Genomic DNA, 18,918 nt, shown 5'->3' with positions numbered 1-18,918 from the left:
ACAATAAAGAATTATTCAACAAGCAGGTAGCATTAAACATGGTCTTGGAAACTGACATGCTCGTTATCAGCACAGAAATACTGGATACAAAGAACACCGAACACCACAATTAGAACACCTCTTCACTTTAGATAATGCCTCTGCTACTTGAATAACCACGTTAAACAAGCAGAAAGCTGTTACAATACCTCCCCCCCCTCCTCCCTCTTCTCGATCGCCTTTCTATACAATATGCTATCATAAATAAAGACATGTTGTTGATGGTTCTATAAGAAATTTTTCTTTCGACACGTTGCCCCGATCAAATTGCATTTGTTACTTTTTTTTCCTTTTTTAGACACAACCAGTATTTTGTGTTTAATCTAGCCATATAAGTATTGTAAAGTTTACTACAAAATTAAAATGATGAACTAAAACACGTAAACAATGAAACACAATTTCGCACTTAATACACGACAATTAAGCGTATACACTCAACTCCAGACTGTTTACTGCTATTTATTCATTTAGAATTACTTGTAATAATGTTTTTATTACTTTGTATCAGCTATGCGCATTTGGATATTTACAAAATTCTATTTTCTAGCAATAAACACTACCGCGAAAGTGAACTAAAATTTCACAACAGAAATAGTGCATAAACATTTTATTCCTGAGAAAAGTAAAATCGTATTTCGGAATACTATTTATACGGGTGAGTATTTATACTGCAAATTTGTAGTTTTACGATTCCTGAAAACGCCTTACCGTTATTGACAGACGAAAACTAATTACTTACATTTATACTTCATATTAAAGCATTGCTTTAATGTCTCACAAACGGATAGAAATTACTCAATTAATGATATAAGAACGAACTGAGTGTGACGAGGGGCAGAAATGGAAGAATCCCGAAAAATAAAAACGACTACTACTCGGTGTTTATCAACCACAAAACCCATATCGCGTACCCATGGTTTGAATGCAGAAGGACCGCTCTACCGACTACGTTATCGAATTTGTGTATAAGTTAGTATTAACATGTACAATATTTTAAACCCGTAATCTGAAATATGATCAATTGCTTGACCAGTTTTATTTATATAATGTAACGCTTGATAATGACCCGTCAAGTAATAAGAATTATGCGTGTGTCGAATATGAATTTCCCATTGGATCGTTGATCCAACTGAATTTTGTGGATGATTCACTAGTATGATATTTCACTGCACAATCTAAACCAAAAGGTAATGCGCACAACTACAGATAAGTTTCTAAGTTTGAATTTCCCAATTAAGGAATAAGCACTCAAGCACATCTGAAATAGTTTTAAATTTTCCACTTTAAATGTTTTTCGAGGTTTGTTGGCACCCTGACTGTGGTACAGCATCCTTCATTAATGCACAGATCAGTTCCTTGCTATTATAGTAATCAGATTTTTTTGTTGTTCCTTCCAATATTTCTTCTGAATTTCCACTCAAAACAAAAACTGATCAAGAAATTAATTTATTGGAGTTAGAAGATAACGTAACACTGCATAGACGAATTAAATTAATTTGCGATAAGTTTATTTTGCCTGATGTTCGCAGAATACCTGGAGGGAATGGACAAGGTTCTGTGTTCGAAGGTTCTTACAAAACATAATACCCCACAAAATAAATTGAAAACAACAGAGATTTTTTTTTTTTTCAATTTTTTTGAACTATAAACTTTTTGGCTAACACTACAAAGGCTAACATTGCTTAACAAACCCACTCATGATTATAAGCAGCATGCCCAGTAGATCAAAGAAAGACTAAAAAGATATGGATACTAAGAAGCTCAGTCATTTATCAGTCTGTCATCACTCATTACAACTCACCAACAGACATGAAGTTTTCAGGTGTTGGCTCCCCTGTCTTCTTTAAATGCTCTAAAATACTAGAGCAGTCGATGGCGGGTCTGCAAACAGTAGGTGGAGGAGGAACACCACTCAGTGCCTCCTTTAAGCGAGAGATTAAAGAGTCTTCATTAGACGATCGTAACAATTCCGGTGAAGAATCGGTGACAGAGTCACTTGGACTTGGTGCTGCTGGATCTGTGACAAAAATTAATAAAACAGTAATAACAATAATAAGACAATGACTTACAATTGATTGATTTATACGAGGTTTTAATGGGGACGTCAGTGTGGAGAGGCTATTGGTCCCCGTCACAAAAGGTAAATGACCGACACATATTGCTTACAAAAGAAATACAAAATAAAATTGACTATCAAAACCATTACTTCTAAAACAGATAAAGGGAATAAACGCTCCATGACTTAGAACTGTCACAAATAAAAGTGATGTAAAAAGGTACGTTTTGCAACCCTAGAAAACTGCATTGTATTTCTTCGTAAATTTTAGATTAAATAGATAAATTAAAGGGCATCTTTCAGAGTATATTCTAATAAAATATTTTTCTTCTAATTTTCAAAATAACAGAAAACGAAATTGCTTGAAATTCATGTAGATTTTTCAGCACCGGAGCTGTGTAAAACGCGAAGCTAGTTCAACAGAAATTCCGACCACATATACTCCCATCGGGAATCAAAGCAGATACCATACACATAGAAGACATATATGCTAGCCACTCGATATACAGGAGCCCCAAAGAACGAACACTGTTAGAAATAAAAGTCAATTATCTATAAAATAATAATACTGGTCTGAAATACTACTTAAAACGGGGAAAAAAAAGTGCATCATCCCTGAATCATGACTGACTTGTACAGCGGTGGACACTTCTAAATGGTACACTTTAGCCGTAAATTTCCATATGGCTGTACCATTTAGAAGTGTCCACCGCTGTACAAGTTGTTACAGAGAAATTATAATTTAAAGACATTTGGTCTTATAAAACATTTTGGAAATGCTAGTCTGTATTTATATTTCTGTTATTTTGAAAACCAAACAAACAGATGATATACGAATTTTCTAATGCTTTTACCTATTATCCAGCCTGCGTCGTCACTTGGTGAGAAAAGAGCCGGAGAGTATGGGGCTGACATGTCTGGAGACTCTCTCGTGCTATTCACATTTTGTGAATCATCTGGAACTTGAGCTGTTGGTTGGGAACTCCTTTCCTCGAGGAGACACAACGACGAAGAATCAGCAAAACTACACTGAGAATCACTCTGTTGAACGGCCGTTGTTCCTTTTTCTATCGGGAGACAATTTTTATCTACATCTGCACATTCGATATTCGATATAGAAATTATTGCACTGTCCTCGGTTGTAGAATTTTCACAATTGGAGTCACTGGGATTTGCACACAACGAAACAGTATCTTCTGAGCAACACATTTGCATTTCTTGCACAAGCATAGTATTAGGAACTTCACTGCATATAAGATCAGTTTCACTTGTCCTAACATAGGACACTTCGACATTCTCATTCATTTGATCACCTAAACAGGAATTTTCCTCGTAACACAAACCGTTTTCACTTACACCATTCTCCCGCCCCAGTTGAACAACTCCAACCGTATGGACTTCATATAACCCCCTGTCACTATCCATACTGACACTGGTATCATGTCCACTTACTTCTAACTTATCTGGTACATCAAATGAACTTGTATCATGTTCCAAAGTTCTTTCGAAAGAGGTGCTTGACAAATTCTGAGGTTCGGGAGCTGCTAGTATAGTACTATCGTCTAAGGTGTGCAACGCAGAAATAACGCCTTGCTGAACTTCATCGCCAATGTTGCTACAGTCACTAAAATTATCTTCTGGATCATTGATAGCACTCAGTCCGTTGTCTTCGAAGTTATTTTCTATTACTTCGTTATGTTCAACACAATCAACAGTTTTTTCCAGAGATGAATTTGGCAATTGTTGTGAGTCGTAACTAGTCGATATGCTATCACAAACATCGTTATTCTGCACACTAAATGATGCAGAATCAACCACTGGATTCACTTCACTACTCGTACTACGGCAGTCACTACCATTGACAAAATCTTCGGTGGTATATTTCTCGTTCCTGCTACACTTATATTCAAAGTTTTGTCCATTATAATTGGTGTCTTTCTCAGTCTTACAAATATTTAAACTAGAAATATCGTTAGTTATTTGAAAACAGTTATCTACAGGATTTGACTGAGCGGTTTCGTCAAAATTTCTCGAAACAAACTTGTCACTGACAAAATTATCTTCAGTCGGTTTATTTTCCGTCTGCATGTCGAAATGTTTAATCAGCCTCTCCGCTAATAAACACAACTGTTCACCATTCTCTGGATATAACTTCTCTCTTTTAGGCACTATAACATCACAGTTCAAGGTTTTCGACTGCATATAGCTTGCACTATCCAAGGCACGATTCTGTCCTGAATTGATATCACTTACATGATTAGAAACACTATCATAGCTGTAATAACTAAATTTATTACCATTAGCTACCAAGTACTTTTTAGGACTACAGCTATCATATAATGTACCCTGATGACTAGGAACGTACGATAAATTTGTACCACTTAAGTATGGCGGATGTAATAATGTATTTTTACTGTATTTAAGTGGACTATAATACCCGGTGGACTTCAAAGGACTATCTCCCATTAACCCAGGAACCTGATTTGCGAATACGTCATTAACACCATAATAGTTTCGAGGCAACCACGAGTTAGCTAAAGATGAATCATATCGTCCATATTTGAATTTAACATCAACTTCTTTGTTAGAATTTCCTGTGTCACAACCATTAAAAGGCACATACGTAAAATCACACTGTTTAGGCTTAACTAAACCCACACTACTGTTCCAACCACCATTGGCTTTGATGGTTAAATCCAAGATTTCGTCTTCTAGTTTTGGACTTTCCTCCTGAAAGAAAGAAAGAAAGAAAAAAAAAAAAAAGTAAGGAATTAGTACGACCAATATCATTGTGGAAAAATATTGACCTAATAAGTCGAGGATGTAAATAATATTAGACTGAAATATACACACAGTTCGGGTAACCGTTTCCTTTCGCTTCGTTATTCAATTCGTGTGGATTCTCGTGTAAACAAATTCAATTTAGTATAGTTTATTATATTTTTTGCAACTATTCTATTACTACTGCTATCTTTTTTTTTTTTTTTTTTTTTTTTTAATTTTTCATTCGTACTTATATACACAAGGGAAGACAACACAAACATTAACATGTGTATGGATGGAGAAACTATCAATTTACAAATTAAAGGGATTTTAAATATTACTAAACAAACAAAAGAATAATACTAACAATAGTTTACAAAGGACGAGATCGACGGACTAATCGGATTTCTATCAAAGCTTTGTAGTCACCAGGGGGTTTGAATGTGTGAACACGTATACCGAAAGAGATTACACTAGCAATGAGGTTATGAAAAGTCAAATGAAATTTTTCAGTTTTATGTCCCATGTCTATCCCTGTAGGCTAACAGCGACGGATGATTAATGAAAATGGATGATTATGAACGGAACTGATGGAATGAGAATGTAGGAAAAAAAACAAGAGAAAACCTACAAACTCATATGGCCTGGTATCGAACCAGAGACCCTCCGCTACAGAGGCGTGCGCTCTATCACCGAGCCACTATGCCCCATGAAGTTTACGAGTTAGTGTCAGAAGCCATATTCGTGAAAAATAAAATAAAAAATAAATAAAACAAAAATAAGTGAGCGTGTGTTCAAAACCAATCTCTACGGCTTAATATAACCGAAAGTTTCTCTCTTCAGAAACAAAGGCTCACCATTTTATGACAATCCAATCTCCAGTCAGTTGTTATACCCACCATAAGAGATATCAAAAAGTACCGCGTATCTTCCCCCTCATCTCTGTGCAGCCTGCAATTAAGTTGTTTCGTATTTGCAGGCACTATCAAGTCACAAAAATGTCGCATGTTGGTTCGACTACAAGAAGAATATTCCCAGGGAATGATGGATGTAACAATTGCACTTTGCTGCAGCAAAAAAGTACTCAGTCGATTAAGCTGAAATTTACCACTAAGTGGTGCCAGGTTTGACAGAACCCTATTCAATCTACGTTAAGAGGGTGGTTAATAAAGAGCAAAAAACACATACATAGGTGGCACTACCTACATGTGTGATACATCAAAATGTTCCACATTTTTTAATGAATTGAACAATATAAACGTTAGTATGGTTCACACCTATATTGACTACATACTGAAGAAAATATGTAGTTTATTCTTTGAGATAAATTTTTTTTCGGACGATTTTCTCAAAAATGACTCAACCGATTTTGCTCATATTTCATAAATCAATATTTTATTAATAACCTGACAGTATGACGTAACTCATTTGTCCTGGAAAATTCTACGAGTTTATTCTTTGGGATGAGCTTTTTGAACGATTTTTTCGAAAACGACTCAGGTGATTTTGTTCATATTTTATGAGTAAATGTTTTCATTAATAACCTTAATGTATGGTATAAGACTTTTGCTATAAAAAATCCGCAATGGCTAGTTTACTTTTTCGAGGAGTTTTCTTCTTAGGGCAAAATTGTCCTAAAACGCCTTATGATTTTATTCATTTCTCAGAAAAAAAATGCTTTATTAATAACTAAAGGTTACCACGACTGATTCGACTGCAATGAGACTCTTCTCAGAAGATGATGAATGCAGCTTCGGTGCAGCAAAAAGTACTCAGTTGATCGAGCTGAAATTTAGTACACAGACTAAGACGTGCCAGGTCTGAAAGGACGCTACTCAATAGAGGTTAAGGGGTGATTAATAAATCGCAAAATAATATAACTAATACATACATGGAGTCACTTACGAGAGCTGTCCAGAAGGTCACAGACGTTTTGGAATAAAATAGTAACAGAATGAACAAACCAAATTGTATTATATAGATTTTAAAGGTACGCCCTTAAGCTATTTTTTCACATAATCGCCACTTATTATACCATTGCACAAGTTTTTCAATACCGTCGCGATAGAAATCTCCGTCTGCGATTTCAACCACTGGCATGCAGTTCACCGTCAGTATCAACGCGTTGTGTAGCGAGCCATGTCTTCATCGCTGAGAAGAGGTGGTAGTCGCTCGGCGCCAAATCCGGGCTGTATGGTGGGTAATCGGACACCTCCCATTCAAAACCATCCAAGAGCTCTCGGGTACGCCTGGCCGTGTGTGGATGTGCGTGGTTGTGAAAAACAACACCTTCGCACTAAGTTGTCCCCGGCGCTTGTTTTAAATCGCGCGCCCTAACTTTTCAATTTGCTTGTGATTTTTTGCCAACAAAACCTAATCACAGGATGCACCTAACAAGAGGCGGGAGTTTCTATTGCAGTGCACATTGTAACACGTCACAGAAAGCACAGTAAAAGCGTACAAGAGCTCACGCTACCACAGCTGGATGCATACTGATATACAAAAACAGAAGCGGACTAGGAGTACAAGGGCCCACCCGGAGAATGATGCTTAAGGGCCTTGACGAATACCGAGTTGGTCTGGAGTCTGGACTGTCCTTTTAGGAATGAACTCTTAGCTGGAGATTTGGACGGATTCCATGAAAATCCCCCTACAGTAAGGAAACTGTGTTAGGCATGGAGTTGGAAACGCGATTTGTGGCGCTGGAAAGAACCGGATCCCCTGAGCACAGCGGTGATGTTAGAAAATAGTCCCGTGGCCCGAAACCCAAGAATTCGGACCCCACATGTTTGGGATCAGGTCCCTTCTATTCGATATCAAATATATTGCGCTGTCCCTTATTGACATTAAACATCACAGTATTGTCTTGTAATGTTCGGTTGAATAACATTCAGGCAAGATAATAAGCAAACTTACTTTTGTGACCAAAAGGCATGGAGAATGTAGAATGATCATCCTTTGAGGCCCAATTTCTTAGACTTCGGGCCCCAGGCCAGATCTACGACATCACCGGTGTGCTCAGGGGAAACTGACCCTTTCCAATGCAACCATCCACGTCGAAAAACTCCATGCTTCATTGGTGAACAGAGGGGACCCTACCCTATACTCTCGGGACTCGATATCTGAGGACATCAGGGCCCGGGCTCAATTTGCGACATCACCGCTGTGCTCAGGGTACCACGACCTTTCTATTGCCACCTACAATGCCAAGAACTACATATTTCATTGGTGAATTGAAGTGACCCAGCTCGAAACTTCGGAGCCCGATTTCTTGGGCTTCGGGCCCGTTTCCTGACATCACTGCTGAGCTCATGGACCATCATTTATCGCTATCACTTTCGTCCATCAACTCGATGTCTAACATGGTTTCCTTACCATAGGAGAATCAGCTTCATGCTCTTTATACAGAAGGCTGCTTCAGCCTTATGGTAGTGAAGTACAGACCAGTGCCCTAAGGCGTAAAACCCCGTTTGCACCAGCGAACATGTTCGATGTGACAGCCCCATTGGTGGACGATTGCACGACATCGTAGTTTCCACTGAAGGAGACCTCTATTGAGCACTGCCTGATCCAATTTCGCCCATTTTCCAAAGGTCACCAAGTGTGGTCGGACGACGCTTATTGATGTTCCGTTTGAGGAGGCCGAAAACACAGAAGTCCGTAGGGATGCATCTGGTGACTTGACGGGGATGTCTCGAAATGGATAGCCTTTACACCTGTCTCCTGTTCCGTTCGTGTCATGTAGGCCACCGTTCGTTTGGCAGTATGGCTACTGGTCTTGTCCTGGTGGATTAACACTCTGTCAGAGGCATTGCCATACAAAGCCGGGGCATGTTGGCGATAGATGGGTTCCAGTACATGATCGATATAATATACTGCATTTACCTTGACATTTGATGACACCCCGTGTATTGGAAGCTTTCCTTTTGCACAGAAACCCGTCACTACCATAAATCCCTTTGGAAAACTCTCCTTGCAGGAGCGAACCCACTTTGCATGATAGGTTCCATCACTGCGGCGGCAGTAAATTGCACGCATCTGCTGGGATCCTGTCAAATAGACCCATGCTTCATCTAACGTGATCACATAACGTCATTTGTCACCTCCCAGGTAACCTTCATACAGGCTTTAGCATGCCACCCGCCGTTCTGCGATGTGCGTTGGCTTCAGAACATGGACCTGCCGCTTGTGTGCACTTCGTCCCAAATTGTCGCGTATGATTGGCGTACAGTTGCAGTTGACCGTCCAACACGCCTCGCTATGTCACGTTGGGAGGGTGGATTCTCCTGGGTCACAAACCGGCGAATTTTGGCAATGACGTCTTGACTGCGTTGTGGAGCCGGTTACTTCTTTTGTCCCCTTTGACGACGCATGGCAATAGTTTGCTCTGGGTTTGCATTGCGATGGATGGCAGCATGAATTCCCTTATCAGACACTGTGAAATCTTTCTTCTTGCACTGTGTTCTTATTCGGCTATAGCTGTAGCCTATATCAGAAAGTGCTATCATGTAGCCCTCCCCAAAAGGGTCAATTTTCGGCCGCATTCTGCTCACACACGTCTCTCCTCTGCACAGCTTGAACACAAGTGTCTGGCTACTCCGTACAGCTTGCGTCACGTTGCTGACGCGAAACTAGCGCCTCTGGTGGAGACTGCAAATTGCTACCATAAGGATGAAACAGCATTCTGTAGTATATGTTATCGATTGCACATCACATTATTGAATACATAGATTATGGAGGAGATTACATTTTCGAGTTAATAGCTTAACATTTATTTTTGAGACTTTTTTATTGTCTTATTGATTTTTCAACAAACAAGGCTACGGGTTGGGCAGGGATCCCCTTTTCCTAGTGCCCACCCCCTCGCTAGCACTACTGTCCCGTTAGTTACGTCACTGGTTACTATGAATGAGTTATAACTAATCGAGCAATATCTTGAGTGATTTTTCAGAGGGCAGAGCCCACCCGGAAATTTCCGGGTATCCGGGCGGCCCAGTCCGCCTCTGTACAAAAAGTATGCCAAAAGCATGCGCGCCATATGGACATTTCCATTGTATTGTTGACTCATTTGCGGCCATGTTTCCGCTGAGCTATGGCAACCATTATTTATAGGTGAATGTCCTGGGCCACGACCTCTTCCCACACCAAATTGTATGCGTGCAACGCAAACAGGAAATTGGGCACTTTTTGAACATCTTCTTTGCATGCACTAAAACTTCTTCCTGTACATCTACTAATCTGTTGATAGTGTATTCTAACATCGATTATAAGGGAACTTCTGCAGACACGTCTGTAACAAGTATTCCTGACAGATAACATTTCTCTTTGGCAGATTTTACTTTATGACATGATGGGCACAGCCTAGTCCAACATTTTGGCCTGATCGCGAATAATATTGTATTGGTGCGTTGAGAGATCTGCGTTGACTATTAAAGCATCAGACTGTTCTGGAGAGAGTTCAGGTGCCTTTAGGTTCGAAGGACCAACTGACGAGACTTCTTTATCCCAGTTCCTTGAAAATTCACTCACAACTGAAGTATAATTCCTCTTTCCTTCTTGTCTAAGTTTTAGTTCAATGGCCAACGACAGTTTCACATGGCTTGTTTTTTAAATCAGACTCTTTACTTTACGTTTCTCTAGCTTTCTACTGCAGTCACTGAAGGACTTGTGTGGCCTTCCAACATGATCTTGGGTTGTATTAGGCTGCGATGTCATGAGGTAAGGAAATTGAAGACTTCCTTCAAGCCAAGAAGAATTATTTTGCAAAAAACGTTCGCGATGTCTTGATGCTGTCTTTCACTTCACTTCAAGTTTGTAACTACAAGTCCCAAGTGTCGCCTTAATAAACGATAAATCATCAGATAATGGGGAGCCGCCAAATGATCGCTTAACATGTGTCAGTAAGGCACCAAATCTCATCGAACTTAAATTCTGTACCCATAACTCAAATAAAGTGTGATAGGGAATTGGTAACGACATTGTAATTAAGAATCAAAATCCTTCAACTGCGCAAATTTGTGCAATAAACTTTTCATTTTTCAAAAGTCTGAGTTACTGCTCAGTAACTTATATACAATTTAACATTTCAATATGATTGTATGTTTAATACTTACAGTTTTCCGTACCCTTTTTCAGAACGAACAGAATGTTTTGAAACGAAACATCACAATTCAGAACAGACATAATACAACCACCACTACATGCCCACCTTCTATTTGATGTTACATGACTTGTGTAATCCACACTGAGCAAGCCTAGTCGCATCATAGATTTTCGAACGCGCACTACTAAACCACTGAGCAGGTGTTCTGACAAGTTCGGCCTTTTCTATGGGCTAGATTAGATAACAGAATTGGAAACAAATATTGTTGTGATAAACTATGGTTATTCTATTACTGGAATAACAAGCAGTTGTATGCATATTAATCACTAGGAAAAATGGATTTTGTCTTCCTAGATCATCAAAATGTCACACTGTACGGCGTCCATGAAACAACTGGGGGTTTGGCTGTACCATCGTACCCCTCCTCCCTTCCCCGGACCGACAATTCAAATTCGTGGTTCCGCGCTATTACATATTTCTCATCCTAATCTCCAGCTTCGACTACTCTTTTGAAAAACTCCTTTGATGGTTTTGTTCCACGCCCATCAGCTCATTTGCTAATTGATCGGTGATCTCTTGCGTTTACGTTCAAAAGTGCAAGCAACATAGATTGACCACAAGTGAGGTAATGGTAAGATGCAGATAAGGAAGTAATCTGTTATTTTATTATTCAAGAAATAAACACGTAAGAATAAGATGACAGAAAGCAGGAATACTTCCTTGACAGTAAAGTAAATGAACTGAAAAAAAAAAAAAAAAAAAAAAAAAAAAAAAAAAAAAAAACCTGAAATGTGACTTCAATATGGATTTGACAGATAATTTAGAGTGTTCATGATTTCAAATAAGTAATATTTTTCACTAAGTCCAATTCAATATGAAATACCTCCAAAATTTGAAATAAAAATAATACATAATGTTTCGTAAATACATGACACCTTTACATCTCTTCACAGTGGTAACAAAGAAATGCCTTTCGGAATATCTTATGTGTTACTTTGTCTCGAGTCCGAAGGCTTGAAGACCTCTTGTTCCAATCACTGGCCCTGTACGAAAGGATTTTATTCAGATACTCAAACAAGTTCAGACGTCGCAAAAGGCTCTATGACACAAATACTGTTGGTGACTTGAATGTTCCGTCTCCAGACTCTAGGTATCAGAAAGTGAATCTTCTGATTCTGAGCACGGAAACATCACAAACACGGAACCAGTTTCACGTTAACTGATGGTATTTGTAATTCGGACTCTCGAGTCAAAAAAGTTATCTCTACTTAGTCCCATGCATCAAAAAAGCTAATACAATAAGCTGCATTGATTCAAGAACTAATATAATGAGCTGCATTGATTCAAGACAAAATCAAGATCATTCTGTAAGGAAAAATATTATGATTGATTTTCGTGATTTCCTGAACTGTTATCGAAAGAGATTCGGGCAACGTATGCCTGTGTTTAAGTTCATTTTCGATAGTCGTAACAAACCTTTACAAAGTTACAACTCTGATTGTGAAAGTTTTGTTTTGTCGTTCTGTAAACCAATATCTCAAAAACTGCCTGTTTACAAAAAATGCGATCATGGTTGAGGACATCTCAGAATTTCGTGTTAGCTTACGAAATATCTCTACTTAATTTCCCAGTGTTCCTTGGTCAAGCTCGGCCATCAAATACAACAAGATTTATTACTTAGATGATGGGATATTTGCCAACCAAATTTCGCTTAGATCCGGCTAGTAGTTACCCAGATATAAAGTACTCTCACTCCCACACACTCCCCCCCCCTCTCTCTCTCTCTCTATATATATATATATATATGTGTGTGTGTGTGTGTGTGTGTGTGTGTGGCGTCCAGAAAAAAAGGTCCTACAATACGCCGCCCAGCAGCTGCACTACGCGCAATCATGGTCTCCGAAAAAGTTTCACTGGATCATACACCGTTATCTTCCTAAGAACGGGAATATCAGGGAACGGCTGCTGGAAGATATCGTAGCAACATTAATACGATTTTGTTGCAAAAATACGCTTCTACCAAAGCAACTCCCTATTCATGGACAGAACTCATTGAAGATTGTCTATCCTTCATCTTTGACCTCTTGTCAACTCTTAATGTATCCTAAACTTGACGCTACTGTTCTGTGATGTCAAATATTTTCCAAACTCCCTCACAAATATCGCAATGACAATACCCGTGAATATTCGCATTTTTCAATTATTACATCTAAAACTTGGTGTCATTTGAATCGCACTGTGTATCTTTGATCGATTTGGTTCATTTAGGAAGTTATATTGATTTATGCACCTAAAAAAAGCGAATTCACTCTTGTTGTGTATGCATATATGAAACAGTTTTAATTGTTCATGTATTTGACAATAAAGGACTTTATCATAATGTGACAGTGTTGTGTTGTTATTAAAAACCATCGAACTTGTACTTGTCGACAAAGAACTACGAACAATTTACATTACAAGTGACTATGAGTCTGCATTATTATTAGTTAAATAAATATATAATTGAAAAAACTGACCATTTCTTCAACCTGTAAGAACCTCTGTACTTCAAGTAATTCATCTATTTGCCTTGAAAAACAATGCAACATCGAAATAATAGATTCCGTTTAATCAGCATTTAAGCCTGCAACACTTGAGCATTTTACAAGTAACTTGTGTTCACTGCACTCAGTTTCTAATTTCTGATGGATAAACGTATTTCTTCCTTTATAATCAGTAAAGATTGGTATAGAAATGTAAACAATGACAATTATGAAGTTGAAATTACTCATAAACATACAAATATATTATAAAGATTTTTAGTACTTACTATTCCAGTCTTTTCCTCTTCATACAACTCCACCTGACATTTCAATATCACACCTTCTATTCTCCGTACTTTTTTAAATGCGTTTTCAGCCTCCAGTTGAGTAAAGCCAAGGAAAGCCTCGTCCTAATGGTAACAAGGCAGAATTATCAAAACGAATAATTTAGGAGATCGTAGTCATTTAAAGGTTCGCTATACATATAAAATCAGAAATTCTAGTTTTACGACCTATATTCTAAGGAGACAGAAATTGAAGTGAATGATGATGATGAAGATGAGAATAATCGTTGAATTAAAAAAACGGAAGGAATAGGGAACTCCACAAATATGGTGCTGTCAACTAGAAATTCAAACGGTCAGGATTCGAACCAAGGGCCAACCACTAAGGCCCACCTGAAATTACGAGGCGTATCCATATTTTGAATGGTACGAAGCAGTGTTTAAAGTTTCACAGTAGCGATCAGCGTTTATTGTTGTGCTGGTAAGCATAAACTCGCACAACACTACCCCTATTCTGTCCAGAACACACTGGCCATCACTTTGCCGTCAGACGCTGTTTGTTTAAAGTTTCGCGGCTTTAAACTTTTCTTTAGTTTCAGGTGTCGTGTAGTTCTCCCAGGTTTTGTCACCGCGACAATTAACTCCAAAAATTCCTCCTCCTGTTCTGCACAGCGCTCCAGAATCCGCGGGCCGCTTCAACACGTTGCCGTTTAGCATTCGGCATTGGCCTTCGGTGAGCATTTTGGGGACCCCCTCGCACACACCTTGTGATAATGCAAATGTTCGGTCAAAATCATGTGAATCGTACTCTTACTGACTTCAGGGATCCATTCTCACAGCTCGCGCACTGTCACATGTCGATCTTCAAGCATTGCTTGCTCCACTTTTGCAATTGTTTCGGCCGTAACCGAAGGCCGACCAGAACACTGTTCATCATGGATGTCTGTATGTCCAATCCTAAACTCTCACACCCACTTTCGCACGTTTCTGACGTCTATACACGGGGATCCATACACTTCACTTAAAAGATGATGAATGTCAATCGGGGTAGTGCCCTTGGCACTCAAAAAACGGATCCCTGCACGCAACTCGCACCTGGCGGGAGATGCGAGAGGAAGCTCCAACGCGAATGGCTGCCCATTCCTAATTGAGCGTCGCAACGGGCTCTGTGAAATGATGTTAAAAGAGGAGCCAAAGTACACGCCAGTGTTGCCAGATCTCACGGCTTCAGCGTCTTGGAAACTTTACTTTACGGACACACCTCGTATGATAACGCAGCGAATTTTGTTAAGTTGGCCACAGTATACTGTATCTGTAAAACTAAGTAGAAGTTAATCAAGAGGTTCCGACATTATGATCTAGCTGCTGAATAGGACGAAAAAAATATCGAATGTAAATATACTGCTTCCGGAAACACGTATACTTCTGCCATTCCCATGGTATTGGATGGATGTTTCAAAGTTACTTGTGTTACCCCAGCAAAGATCCCAAAGTCCTGGTCTTGTGGTCGAGTCCCCACACTGGTAGTAGCCACTATGATTCGCTCCAGCAAATAGAAGTATTATATCATAATGTTACCAAAACCGAAATAGAAAATTATCTGTCCTCGACTCATTTTTCAGCAGACTGTCATTAATTCTCGGCTACGCATTATACGAAAGGATTACGATTACATACAGGAAAGTCGGATCACGATGATTCACATAAAGGCTTAACAACAGAAGAAGTTGTAGAATATCATGCAAATAACAAAACGGAAAACACAAAGGTAAAAATTTCAACATATGAAGGAATATCACATAAGACCTGGACGCTTAATAGATAAGTAAAATTGTAAACCCATACTATAGTGCGTCCAGTAAGAGAACGTCTCTGACAGCTCGCAGTGACATTGCCATTACTCGCGTGTCAAAGTTTTTTTTTTTTTCGGTGCAACTGTAGTGGCAATTTAATTAATGATATAAGACAGAGTGATCGTGGTTGGTAACACTGGTATCAAAGTAGGGGCTGCAATGTCCCACCGCATGTGGTAAGAAACGTCAGAGACCATCTCTTGTTGGCCGTGCTATAGCAGATATTCGCAAATCCTCGTATATATTAACATTATTTACTTCAATACATAGAAAATCATTTCAAATATTGGCCAAACTGCCGCAGATGGCGGCACGTGAGCCTCTTTTCTACGTTGTATTGCCGTATTACTTATTTGTTCTTTCTTCAATGATGATCATTCACTTTGGGTATCTTTTAGTTTCTCTCCCAATCTTGCACAAATAAGATCTCCAGTGTTACTTATTTCACAAAATATAGCTCAGACAGCGAAGGGGGTTAGGAGCACGGCTCGTTGTTTTCTACCTTTATCACAATTTAGACAAAAACAAGGTATTTGGTTCTGGAGCCATAAAACGAGTTGGGGGAGATTCTAAATGCTTTCACTTTTTTCTTATTCTGATGCTGATGTTTCGTCTGATTCTGTTTATTTCCCGTATTACTTTTCTTTTTCGTTTTTTATTTATTTATTTTTTTTAAAATTTATTTCGGGGCACCCATATGCGGAAATTAACCTCAAATATCTTTTGTTGCTATTTTCGGCAATGTCGTAATAAAAAAATCATGGTTTTTATTGAAAAAAACAACAAAAAACCTGATTTTTTTTGGTTTAAACCTGTTTTTTCTTGTTTAAACCATTTTTTTTTTTGTTTCAATAATTTGCTCTATGTATTTATATTACATATGGACAGAAATAAGTTTGTTTCGCCTTGCTGTTATTATGCAATGACTGGGTTATGTTGGAAGGGTATCCAAACAGCTTCCCGGCTTACATCCCAGAGAAATTGTCCTCCATTTGGACTCGAATTCGGGACTAATTGGCCACAAATGCAATGAGTCTGCCGACTCACTCACGAAGGACTCCTGATAAAAATACGTTGTACTGATCTTTACATACTTGTTAATATAATTGTCAAGAGTCATTTCAGGACAAAAAGATAAACAGTTGCACAAGTGAAACCATTATACAGAATTACATATAAATCGGGAAACTCCCGCGTTAGCCATTGGGAAAATCCTGTTATTACTTTAAATGCAAAGCAAATCCTGTTATTGCTTTGCATGTAAAATCTAAGGTCAACGTATCATAATCAGTACGCTAAAACTGAGGTATTAAATTCCAAATTTAGTATTTAGATATCATTCAATAAAATTAAAACGAAGTCCAACCCAAGATAATGTTGGCAGCTACGTAGGCACTCGATAAATTTTGTCAATGTCTATCAATACATTTAGGCAACCTTTGCTTCTTTTAAAGCAACAAGCATTCAGGCAAGCAAAAACATACAATTTTTGCTTCGTTTCGTATGTTTAGGCTTAACGTCTTTATGTAATACCGAGGTTATAAAGAAGACTTTCGCTTTAAAGTGACATCCAAACCGCTAATTGATTGGTTTACACATGAAAGAAGGGTTATGGTTCGACCGAGAACTGAACATGGGACAACTTGATTAAAAGGTGAAAAGGAGATAAAACTAATGCAGATGGTTTGATATGTGGAAACGTCACCATGAAGTTCACACGATTTAAAGCATTTTTAGTTTTTTTTATTCTTTTTGGTTCAAAACTTTAAAAAAAAAAAAAAAAAAAAAAAACAGCTGGTTTAAACCAATCAACCCGGGTAATCACAGAGAAGGAAAAAATTCTAAATATCTAACAACATTGGATCCGATCAAGTATACTCCTTAGCATTTTATTCTGAACTAGTGATGCCGAACATTGCTGAAGCGACCGATCGTAATATATATAGAAGTAAGTATCCTCAAAAACACAATGTTCTACTAAAATCGGAGTGTTTTTTAATAAATACTTGGAAACTAAGTTAAATAAATCTGGGAAGAACGTGCTTCACCATTATTGCTTCATTTCAATTGCAAACAATTCAGACGACTGGAAATTCACAAAAAATTTTAGATTGGACAAAATCGTATTTCTTACGAAAGTTATAATTTTATATTTAAATCTTCGAGGTAGGGAGAGTGAGTCCTCGTATTTAATTGACTTCAGCTGTAACTGGTGACTGGGCCGTGGTGGTTCATTGGTAGAGCGTATTTGCAGAAGTATGGGGTTCCTGATTCTATCCCAGCCCGCGCCCCGTAAACTTTGTGTGGAGATATACTGTGTGAGCGAGTTTTCTCGGGGTTCTCCTGTTTCCTCCCACTTTCGTCATTCTACCATTATCATTCATCTCATCATTAGTCTTCCTTAGCTGCGGTGCTTAGTCGTGGGACGTTAAACTAAAAAGAGTGATGATTATGTGAAAACTTCAATAAATATATATCATATTGTGTTAAAATCGAATAATATTTACCAAAGTTACCACAAAACATCTTTTTAAATACGAAAGTGTGCCTGTGTGTGTGTACGGAGGGGAAGTTTCATTTTGTCGTTCGGGATTAATTTAAATCCAAATAGCAGGAATAAAGCCTAAATAGTATATGAGGCGCCCAATGGCAGAACTTTCTTTTTTCTTTCTGCGATGAGCTTTTGTAAGTCAAAACTTTCTGCAGGAAGTCTGCAAAGTTTTTTTTTGCAGATGAAATACTTGGATTGTTAAAAAAAAAAAATCCGCTTTGCGCGACATAAAAACCAGTTCAAACTATATATTTATGCGAGTGGTCCGTGCATTTAAGACATCTACAAATAGCAGGCATGTTTTCATATTTTTCTGTTGGCTAGTTTTTTCCCCTCTGGCAATTTTTCTGCAGAGGCGCGGGAAATTTTCTGCGATCACATCGCAGATCGCGGCATGTTCTGCTGTGGGGATGAGGCACCTAGCATCAAAATCTGCCACATTCATTTAGCTTAATTTCGAGTAATTTTGCAAATCGTGCATTGAATCTCCACATATACACGTACGAAGTCCCATATTTGAACTAGTTTCTTAGTATGATATACTAAGCTTTTAAACAAAATAATGTTTCCATGGAATTTCTTTAGATAAAACATACAACAAACGATATTTAACTCAATTTCAATGGATTTGACGGCGTTTGATACTCGGCGCCTCATATGTCTTATTCCATAAAAATTAATATTTTTACAAAAGATATCTTGGATCGTATGTTTTAATCGGAGAGGTGAAGGTTTTAATCGGAATCG

General features: G+C 38.3%; 1 protein-coding gene across 2 annotated transcripts in view; it reads right to left on the bottom strand.

Annotated features, from left to right (window-relative positions):
• The window catches only part of mi (cyclin E-interacting protein minus), a 77,210-nt gene that overhangs the window by 16,803 nt on the left and 41,489 nt on the right, over positions 1-18,918 (bottom strand). For both annotated transcript variants that reach the window (XM_081756497.1, XM_081756505.1), the window contains exons 3-5: positions 13,771-13,893; positions 2,950-4,825; positions 1,841-2,056 (exon numbers count right to left, since the gene is read on the bottom strand). In XM_081756497.1, the coding sequence (XP_081612623.1) occupies positions 1,841-2,056; positions 2,950-4,825; positions 13,771-13,893 (2,215 nt within the window). The remainder of the gene's footprint in view (positions 1-1,840; positions 2,057-2,949; positions 4,826-13,770; positions 13,894-18,918) is intronic.

Source organism: Thermobia domestica, chromosome 1 (genome assembly GCF_964235325.1).
Source record: "Thermobia domestica chromosome 1, izTheDome1.hap1.1, whole genome shotgun sequence".
NCBI lineage: Eukaryota > Metazoa > Arthropoda > Insecta > Zygentoma > Lepismatidae > Thermobia > Thermobia domestica.
Note: the sequence above shows the minus strand (reverse complement) of the source record. Positions and strands in the feature narration are given on the sequence as shown.